The 11,496-nt window shown below is 34.6% G+C and overlaps 1 protein-coding gene across 1 annotated transcript; it reads right to left on the bottom strand.

Moving 5' to 3' along the window:
* Positions 1-2,707: 2,707 nt before the first annotated feature.
* LOC107173700 (uncharacterized) lies at positions 2,708-10,892 on the bottom strand. The gene is made up of 2 exons (XM_015524332.2): positions 10,099-10,892; positions 2,708-6,603 (listed from the first exon to the last, which is right to left on the bottom strand). The coding sequence occupies exons 1-2, from the start codon at positions 10,219-10,221 to the stop codon at positions 5,209-5,211; spliced, it is 1,518 nt and encodes a 505-aa protein (XP_015379818.2). The 5' UTR covers positions 10,222-10,892; the 3' UTR covers positions 2,708-5,208.
* Between the last annotated feature and the right edge of the window lie 604 nt (positions 10,893-11,496).

The following is an 11,496-nucleotide window of genomic DNA, read 5'->3' as shown; positions in this document are numbered from 1 at the left end:
CTACTTATTAAATATAATGTTAAGCATATTTTATAATTTAAAAACCGAAGTTATTCAGTGGTATTTTTGATTTCAAATGTACCTCGTCATTGCATAGGTCACTACTGTGTAATCTGTAAAGTGTAATATTATGTTGAATTAGAATTCAACAATAATAGGTTATGGTACATTGGGTTCATCTGTCACTTCACTCTACTCATATATTAAGTTTAAATTAACTTATAACTCGACAGTTTAGCAAACGAGTTTATGTAAATGTATCTACATATATATGTATATATATATATTATATACCTATGTAACTATGTATATTATATATAATTAGAATCAGCTATTCGAAATCTGACAATAAGTGTTGACGATTAAAATAATAGCAATTTTATTTTATTTTTTTATACATATTATTGTAATACAGATATTTTTATTTTTACCCTCTAATATTAGTCGTATAATATAGTTACGCTGGTGTGTAGGTTATTTTAAAATCTAGAAACAAATTCCAAGCGTATTATAAAGTAGACTATCTACAATTATTAACAGCAATAATAACCATAACGTTATGATTGGTAGTTATTAATATAGTTATTATTGACTAAGTGTAGGTACTTTGGAGAAAATACATTTTAAATGTTCGAATTATACTAATTGCATATATTTTTATTTTATAGTATATTAAAATGGTTTTTATTTTTTTAAAAAGCTTATTTATATTTTTATATGAGTGTTTAAGTTAGCATAAATCGGTTCCCAGTTTTAAAGTAGTTCAAAATTTGATTTCAATACATCGAATACACCATGAAATATTTTGCTTATGAAGAATATGGAATAAAAATGATTATCATCGATTTTTTAAAATCATAAACGTAAAAAAATAAGCTTTTTTTATATTTTACTCATTTTATTTATAATAAATAGAAATAATCGGTTTGTGACAAAATATTAAAAATACGTTATAGTATTGGAACTAATGAGTGGGCTACTTTAGAATAATTAGACACCATAAAATATATTCAGGCACTGAAGTGGACCTACATATTATAGCTTCCCTATTTTTCAGTTCAAGTTATATCATCGTAATATTCCGGTTTATTAAAAATAACGATTAAAAACAATCCCGTCGCCGCCCTCCGCACGCGTGCATAATGATTTACTCGACTGCGCATTACAATATATTATTTTATTACGTATGTACGCGATTTTTTTTTCTTTTCCTTTTGGCACGAACGAGTGATTTACATTTACACGGAATGCGACGCCGTCGCGTCTCCGAATATGCAGGGTGGGTACTCCTCGACGGCAGCACACGCAGACAACACAGCATTATACAATATTATAATATTACGTATAAGATAATAATATTATATTAGTATAAGGTAATACAAACGTCGTCATTAAAACGGAAAACAAAAATAATAAATTCGAAATCGACACACGCGGCAACGGCCATCTAAACAATAATTAATAACAAACACGTCGCAGTCACGCGTAATGTTAATGCTGCACGCGTTCAATAATAGTTTTAGATTAATGTATATATATATATATTTATACTATTTTATAGTATATAAATAAATAATATGTACCGCGTTTAAGTAATTATGTGTTACAACTTTGTACGCTTACCAAAAACATTGTACGCAGCAAAAATATTGTATACATGTTATTATTGTCGATCTGGCACTTTCGAATAGGCACGCCAACTACGCCGTTTAAAATAATTATAATAATAATAATATGCAAGTACTTCTGATTATACAACGGCTAAATGATTATTATTATTATATTTAATGGTAAATTAATAATTTATAAAAAATAGTTATTATTTTCCGATCAACGTACATAATAGTATTTACCTATAGTATGTAAAAAAATATAATACAACGACTCCTATCATAATGGACAAAATAAAAAGGTCCCGGCAAAAATATTGGCATGACCAGAAACAGAGACGGCGCCATCTTTTACGAGGATCTGGTCAAAACTTTACCAATAACCAAAGTCACCTAAGCCTATACGATTTCCATATAAAATATTTTTCAATGTAAACTTTAAGCGCGAAACCCCGGACAAATGACCCGCTTTGTCCCCTCCCCTAAACGCCAACACTGACCATAAACCCTTATTTAACGGACACGTTTGATGGTCCCCAAAAGTGTCCTAAATGGGCAGATTTAAACTAAATTATTATAAAACACCGCCTGATACACCTATAATGACCTATATACAGGAAAACGAGGCAGATTTTTAGCAGGTTACTATACTATACGTATATACATATATAAAGATTTAATTTTGACAAATATCAGTATGGAAAATATTGTTAAAACACAGCTCCGATTATACCATATACGAGTTTTGGTTTGGGTGTGACTTAACAATGTGAGGCATCACGCCAGATTTTTTTATTTACCACGAATTATTTTTATTTATTATCACTGTTGTATAACAATGAAATAAAACATGTTAACACGTAAACTGAATTTAATGGCTGTCGTCGCCACACATTGAGGTGTTGTTTTAATCGACAGCATCACATTTTGTGTTCTTTTCGGAATAAAATTTGATTTTGCATTCGTTGACATTGTATCGTCATCGGTTCACTCTATTCAGTAACTGCGAGTTTTTTTTTTTTTTTTTGAGATCGTAAAATAGTTTTACGAAAGATTAATCTAGTAGGAAAGTCGGGTTTAAAAAAAAACACAATTGATTAACAATTATATAAATATAATTTTAAGATATAAAAAAAGATTATACTTTTATAATGTATTTTTGTACAAGCGCGCGCGTTTGTTTTTTGTATTTATATAAAATAACGCGATGCACAAATAATAATAATAATAAAAAAAATAGTGTTAAAACTTCTTAACATCATTATACCGATTTACTTGCGAACAATATATAGGTATAGTACCGTAAAGTCTACCTGTAATAATGTACAATGAGTAAATCTATATACAACACATTCACATCGTACACGTCATTATGTACATAATATTATGTATTTTAATAATAATAAACCAACTAATATATAAGTATATAAAATCGAAATCAGAAAGTAGGGGAGGGGAGGTTTAATCATATGTACTTATAACGCTAATACATATATATAGAAAACAATATAATAGTAATAATAATAATATAATAATAATAATAAGGTGAATAATAATATAATGTATAATATTAGACCTTGTATTTTTTTTTCGTTTTTTTATTATTATTTTTTATTTTTCGTAAATACCTTCATATATATGTATATCCATAATATATATATATGTACCTGGTACATATATATAATATGTTATACAGTTTATATATGTATTAAAAAAAAAAAAATATATATATATATGATTAAACATGACTTTATATTATAGTTTATAATATCCTTGCACTTTAAAATATTATTTAAGAACAAATATTAGGAAAAAAAATAATTTATTCATAACAAAACAATCTAAAAATGTTTTGTCGAACAAGTATTCATCGTGTGTTATTAATTACGTTCAGAAAAGTTGTGGAAGTTATATATTTAAATTATATAAAAAAAAAATTATTTTTTTTTGTTTGTATGAGATCATATAATAAATTTTAGGGGTTTTAATTAGTACAAAATGACTCGTGGGATTCAAATGGTAAAAATGATACAAACACCACCGTATCGCTCGCCCTCGTTACTCTTCATTTATGTACATGGTATTTTATTTTACACGATGTGTTATAGTTACAGGTAAAAATCGAATTATCGTTAATGGTCATTTTTTTTAACTTTTGAATTTGAATAAAAAATATAGGTAAATCAAAATATGCTTATGATGTGTAAGTATCTAGCCAAAGCATAAAAAAAAAATATGACGTTGAGAAAATTCCTTTTTCTAATTCGGACACAAGATTTTCATAATACCTATATAATATACACACATAAACATACATATTATACACACACGCGTAAGCGTATATAATATATATATATATATGTATATATACTTCTCCACATATATATATATTATTATATTTTTTTTTTGCTTTTTTCAATTTTCATAATGTTGATACAAATGGAAGCACCCTATACTTAACAACACTTAAGCAACAGTATAATTATTTTTTATAGTACAACGTGATAATGATTAAAATATAATATGCTATATATGAATATATAAAAAACACCTAAACAAAATGTTCACACTTGGAGTATAAAAAAAAATTTAAAGATTATGAAGCGAATATTATTATCATTATTGTCTACAGAGGCTCTAGTTACTAGCATACAATATAATATTTTTACAATATTACGTTAGTCGTGTTCAAAAAAAATTTAGAAAGCGATTCAGAAGTAAACCAAAATACATATAATATAATATCATTATTATTATTTTTTACGAAATACACGACAAACTTAAAAAATAAACGTCGATACATCACAATTTTTGACGAATTTTACGAGCGAAATAAATATTTAAAAAAGTCACGTCGTTTTTATGTTTAATATATCTATATATATGTTGTATATAAATTTACAATGAAATATTCGACACGTATCATACGACAACATAAGAAAGTCGTATTATTATATAATGTTGACACGATAAGAGTGAAATTAATTCTGATTGTCGTCTGCCGCCAACCAATACTGTGTGTGTATACGAATGTATAAAACATAATAATGGCAACAACTGCAGTGGTGGTAGTAGTAGTAATAATAATAATATAATTTTACGCAAATATACATAATATAACATATATATATATACCTACAAGACGTATACAAAAACAAACGGACATAAAAAACTTACATGTGTGTGATTTATTACTCCAAACGCAAGCACGTCGGTTTTATATGAGTATTGTTTTTTTTTTAACCACGGTGTATAGATTTTCATATAAATATATATAATATTTACGCGCACACAATACTTACACATACTTGCACGCGTACGTATAGGTAGAATAAATATAACAAAATATAATACGACAAAAAGAGGAAAACGTAATAAAACGAATAAATTAACTTAAAAATTATAACCAATCACAGCAGAAAACTTGATGTTTATGTATTTATACGTTTAGATATTTTTTGTGTTTGTGTGTTTTTGGGTAGTAGTGGCGGCGGTCAAAACAGGTGAACGACGACGGCGGCGGTTGTGGCGGTGGGGAGGAGCGGTTTTGGGGGCTAGCGGTAGGGGTGCGTTCTTCTCCTCATTTGCCCCGAGGCATCTAGCAGTCGTTGATGATGCCTCGCACGTCCTCCCAGTCAGCGGTCACGCCCATGTGGGAGAGTATGTCGGTCATATCAGACGGGCACGAGAACTCGAGGTGCGAGCTCGGCCGGACAGAGCCGTTGTCTATGTCGGATGACAGGCAGTCGATGTCCATCTTGAAGTCGGACGGCATCTGTATAAGGTCGTCCAGGCACTCGAGGTCAGCCAGCGATGGATTCTCGCCGACGCGGCCCAGCGCAGCCGTCTCCGACTCGCAGTCCATCGGTTCCTGTTTGACGGAGAAATACGAAGACTGAGCGACGGTAGACAACGAGGACGGCGACGGATGCGATGGTTCGGCATTGAGCAGCAGGTGATCGTCCTTCATCAGGCTTCGGGCGAGCAGATCGGCCGACGACTGATTGTTTAGGTGATTGTGCTGTTGGTGGTGGTGTTGGTGGAGCTGCTGGTCTATCTGTCGGGCGGACATGAGCGACGCGGCCGAACCGGGACTGAGCAACATTGCGTTGGCGTTGGCGGTGCCGCAGTTGTTGTCGCCGTCCTCGTTGTCATCGTCGTCTACGTCGGCCAACACTGTGATTGTGGCCGATGTGTTGAGCGGGTTGAGCAACTTTATTTTGAGCGGCTTGACGACGTCGAAACATGTCAGCGGCGATTCGTCGTAGAACGTGGCGCTCTCCGGCGAGTTTGGAGTGTCGCACGTCGGGCTGGTCGGCACCTTGGCGTTTACTGAGGCGGGCACGCGCACCTCGGTCGCATCCTTGGAACTGTTTTTGCCCTTGGCCGTATCGATCGTGAAGTGATATTTGAGCCGATCTGTGTTCACCGGGCTCATCCTGTTCACCTGTATGATACCGTTGCGCCGGAGAATGGTCTTTGACGACGACGAAGACGATGAAGTGGTGTTGTCTTGGACCAACACCGGCAACACCGCTGGTAGTGGTGTGTTCCTTTTATCCAGCAGTTGCACTGTCCCCGCGTTAAGTGTACACGCGACGCGGCTAGGCACGGTCGTCAAAGCGTTGCCAAACTTTTTGCACATGTTCTTCCGGAACTTTGACTGAGCCGCGGCCGACGTGGTGGTCTTGGCGATTGTGGCCGCTCCGGACGAGTTCGTGTTACTACTACTGTTCTTTGGCGTTCTCTTGCGTGGTCTGTATTTATAGTCCGGATACTCTTTTAGGTGCATCAGTCTAAGTGTCTCGGCCTCTTCAATGAACGGTTTTCGCTGTTCATCGGTCAGCTTTTTCCACAGCATACCGAGCTTTTTCGATATCTCCGCGTTGTGCATGTCCGGTTGATCATTGCATATCTTGCGTCTCTCAATCTGTGACCACACCATAAACGCGTTCATTGGTCGTTTGATGTGATTCGGATTATTCTTTTTCGTCTGTAACAAGAGAGAAAGAAAAAAAAAATCACACGATTAGTAAAAATTGGTCACATTTTCCTCTGTAACCATAATTATTGTTTTCATCTTCGAATGACGAAAATTATGTTAGTCAGATAACGACGAAGTATTAAAACACAATATTATTAATATCTCATTTTATATTTTATTCTTACGAACGCGCACGTCAAACGGCAATAATAACGATAATATTCGTTGGCAAAACGCGTGTGAATAAATATATGAATAAATAAATAAATAAAAAATCGTTAATATAAAAAATTCTTTAAAAAAAAAAATATTGAGCGGCAGTAAGTATAACATTATTTCAGTTTTTACTGAAAAGGAAAAATGTTTGATAGGACTTTATATAAATAATTAATAAATGTTCTGCCTATTATCTACGATTCTTCAGACTGTAACAGTTGAACAATGATACATAATGTTTTTCGACACTATTATCGAAATAATGAAACATTTATAAAGCAAATAATCTGTCTAAAATCTCAAGTATACAAATACATGTACCTAATGCTCATAACAAGTCAAAAGCGACGTAATAAATACTGAGAATATTATTTTAAGTATGGGTAAGTATTAAATTATCACTATTCATACGTTGTATATTTAAATTAAACCTTATTATATTTTTAAGAGAAGCTGGCTGCGAGACCTGGCCGGTCTCTGGTTGGCCACCCGAGCTGGGTTGTAACTCCCTCCCCCTGACAATATGAGCAATACCATGAATATAATATGATGCCTCTGTAATAATTTTCAACATCGTAGTGGAAGAAAGATTGTGACCGGCAAAAATAGTATGACAGAGCGCTTACAGCAATTATAATTGAAAATAAATAAATAATAATAATAATAACAACAACAACATTGCCAATATTATGTGCACGGTGCTCCCGCATGCGCGCGGCGCTCGGTACCCGGCGGCAGTGGTTACTTTCACTGTCAAGGCGTAGTGCGAGCGATCGGCCGGTTGGTGGGATCGCGGCGCGGTGTTGTGTAACAACTCAAGGTCATTAACGAGGCGCGCTCGCTAGTACGCCCGCAACCTCACGGAGCGCTTCCCCTCCCGCCACCGACGACGGTCACGCGGAAAAGGCGAATGACTCATTGCGCGCGCACACACACATACATAATATCTACACAACAACCTTCGGACGGGGCAACCACCTGTCTATCTATGCACCCGCGACCTCCTCGCCTTCATCATCATCAAAGTTCGCCGCCGCGGTACCTATTCCCTAGCAAAGCTCAATTTTTTAACTCGACCAGAGGTAAAAATAAAACATATTAATATTTACATCATCACACGACTTCCGCGGCCTAATCTGTTGTAGTAAAAACGTAGTGTAATAATATTAAGATTACGTCGGTCGGAATTTTATCTCTTTCAATGGAAACGAATGATCACGAGTCCCTTGGGCCTCGGCCAATATTATTATAGAATATAGAGGATTGAATTTGTAAAATAATTTTTTTTCGGATTCACGTCAGGAGGAGAGAACTACAATTGGGAGGAATCTTCTTCTACGAGTATCTTCCGGCAAATATCGGGAAGAAAAAAAATACGTATTTCGTACGTGCTCCGACCGCGATACGCACTCGCACACACCTTGCTCAGACTTCTATTACCGGTGTACGTGATGTACGTACTCGATAACGAGAATTGATGATAATCTTAAAAAATGAATAACAAAATTTCATCCCATACATTAAACATTGAATGGTGTTTTGGCAAATTCGTCACAAACACTATAACCGGAAATACGATCATATTTCAATAATTGTATATACCTACTTAATTTTAATCGAGATTTTAATATATATTTTTAGTTTGGACAAATTATTTTGTTTACCATATTATCATGACGAAATTAAATTATTGAGATTATGATTTCGAATTGCACTCGATAATCAGTTAATACAAAAAAAAAAAACGAACAAAATTGGATGATGTACAAGATAATGCAATAATAGTTAGACGGGCCTTTGATTTTTCAACTATAAATAAAAAAATACAGATATTATAAAAGCGTGATATTTTGTATTCTTGGCGATATTATCTGAAATTATAGTTGAAAAAAATTAATTTTATCTTGATTTTTGTTTTTTTTTTGTTTTAATGTAACTGCCGGGTAAAGAGTTTTGCCATATACGGCATAGAACCAAGGTCTTTTGATTAAATATTTTAACACTCATGGACAGAACTGTACACCGGCGTTAACAAATTTGTTTCCGGGTAAATGTTTACACTTGCTACACATGGAAAAATATAGTAGGTAGGTCGTAATGGAATAAAATTATATATCGCGACAAAATTGTGTAAGTTGGATATAAACAGCAGATCAGAATTTATTAATATAATTAATAAAAAGTAGGTACCTACATTTTAAGTACCAATATATTTTTTCAGTATAAATATTAGGTAGTTTGGTGTATTAAAATTAAAACGTAATAGGTAACTTATGATTTTTATTACTGCAATTTGTTTTTATTGAAAATGATTAAAATTAAATTGTTCATTATTCGTATGGATTGGTTTTATTAGTAAGAATTATTATCGTTGCAATTTATTGCTTCCAATGCTTATATTTGATATTTTAAAAACTAATTGTATTATAACACGGATACTTCTGAAAAAATCGATAAATATTTTTTTTTGTGATTTATTTAAATGAGCTAACAGACAGATATTATATATTGGAAAATATAATTATTTTCAGTGTTCATTTTAAAAACTCGTAGAATGACACTAAAAAAAAATTACCATTTAAAAAGAACCTAGTCGTTATTTGATTTCGCGCAACGTGCAACAACTGATGCACATACTTCTAAAGTCTAAACAAATATTATGGAATTTCCAGAAAACATTAGTTTGGGACATGGGTGAAAAGTGCAAGATAGAAACAAAACTTCACTTGTTAATTTCGGTTATAGTAAAAATAAACAATGCGTTATTTTCCAAAATATTTAGCTGAAATATGATTTCATAGATCACAACGATGTCGGGCAGAGCGGTGAGCAGATAAGATAACAGCCGCGTAAACGTTCGTCCAAACGTATTTCGCGCGAGTCGACGGGAAAATTGGGTCATAAATTTGATTTTAAGCTTCACGAAACTCGGAGAATTAAGATAACATTTTGTAAATATTGTTTGTTTTTTTCTATTATTATTATTATTATTATTATTAGTATTATGATCAACTGATCAAGAAGGAATTAAAATATTTTAGTGTTGTTATTATTATTATTATTTTATCGTGCGATAAAAATCAAGAGTTATAGGTACTAACGAATTTTGGCAAAATATTAATGCGTGATCCTGGCACACGTAAAAACACGCACGAAGTTATACCACTACGCTCAAGTTTATTAATTTTTTCAAAGTAAAAATAATTATTTTGATTCGGGGAGAAGTTACTGAAAATTATTTTAGCTTGGGGATACAAAATTATTTATTATCGAAGAGATGACACGCACCTGTGTTGCGTCGGAGTACGGCGTCGTCGAGTTTTCGTCGACCAGTTGTGAGCCGAACATCGGAAGGGCCAACTTGTTATCCGACGAGTCGATGATGCGAATCGTCTCTTGTTTAGGCACCATGTTGCAAATGTTTTTTTTTTATTATTATTATTTTAGGTGTATTGTGTTGGAATAATATTTATCGTTGTGATCCAAAGAAAACGGCGCACGTGATCGAAAACGCACAAAAAAAAAATTCAAAGTCTACACACGCTCGAGCGAGGTGAAGGAAAAAAATTTTTTTCCCCTTTTTTCAAAAAGTCGTCGCGTAAAAATAATTGAAATAATTTTTATCGACGATGACGGTAGATGGCGACCGGCGAAAAAAAATTATCAAACGGAGCGACGACTTGTGGTGCGCGTGATTTCTGCGCTCGTGCAGTTGTCGCGAGCGGTGAGCAAACACTGACACGACCACAACAACAACAATAACAACTACAACGGTCGAGTACCGTCGGCAAAGGCGGACGATCGCACACTGACTGGACGAGCACGACACGACAGCGTCGAATGAGTGGCGACTGACGGCGGTCGTCTTCACAGAGTGTCGCGGGGGGCGCGTTCACCACAACGCTTGTGCTGCTGCCTCCGGTCGGCGGCCGTGGCGCACGATGTCGACCATGTCGTACCTGACGGCGAGAACTGCAACGATTGCGCGTGTGTAAGTGTGAGTGTGCGTGTGCGTGTGCGTGTGCGTGCGCATATACCAACAAGCCTGACGCACGGGACCTAACTGGACGAGTGAGCGTGGTATACTGACGCCGGTTACGGCATTCGACGGCCACTATAATACCGTCGTTCCCCTCCGCGTCCCCTCGTCACCGTCACCGCCAAGACGTGTTCTCCCGCCACTAGCGCCCGCCGCCGTAGCTGCCGACGATATTATTATTAGGGCAACGCCACACGGCGGAAGCGAGCCTCACTACGGTACGCCACCGTCGTCGTGCGATCACGTCTTGCTCGCTTGCGTATTTCACTGTATTTGTCGCGAACATTTTTGTTGCTTTTTTTTCTCCAATTTCACTGGCTCTCTGCCTTCTTAATCATTATTACTGATGGTATAATAGCGATTTCCGGTCATCAAATTTGCGAGAGAAAAAATGTTCGCCAATACCATATTTTACTGTACTGCAGTCTATTATATATTTATAATACCTATATTTTAAACTTATAAATAATGTTATTATATCATAAAATATTTTTTGAAAACGTGACCTCTCATATGGTATATACTATATACATGGGGATTACGCCTTATTTTTAATTCGATATTTCGATTACCTTTATCGTCATCTCCCTGACAACTAACTCGTTGATTTAAATATTCATTATCTACCTAACCTTTATATTATATAC

Source organism: Diuraphis noxia, unplaced genomic scaffold, assembly GCF_037042655.1.
Source record: "Diuraphis noxia isolate RWA-SAM2 unplaced genomic scaffold, SU_Dnox_SAM2 contig0002, whole genome shotgun sequence".
Lineage (NCBI taxonomy): Eukaryota > Metazoa > Arthropoda > Insecta > Hemiptera > Aphididae > Diuraphis > Diuraphis noxia.
This window is presented reverse-complemented; position numbering and strand designations above follow the sequence as displayed.

Coding starts and splice junctions, on each gene's coding strand:
- LOC107173700 (XM_015524332.2), bottom strand. CDS start 10,221: ATGGTGCCTAAACAAGAGACGATTCGCATCATCGACTCGTCGGATAAC. Junction 6,604..10,098: donor CGTACTCCGACGCAACACAG/GTGCGTGTCATC, acceptor CTCTTGTTACAG/ACGAAAAAGAATAATCCGAA.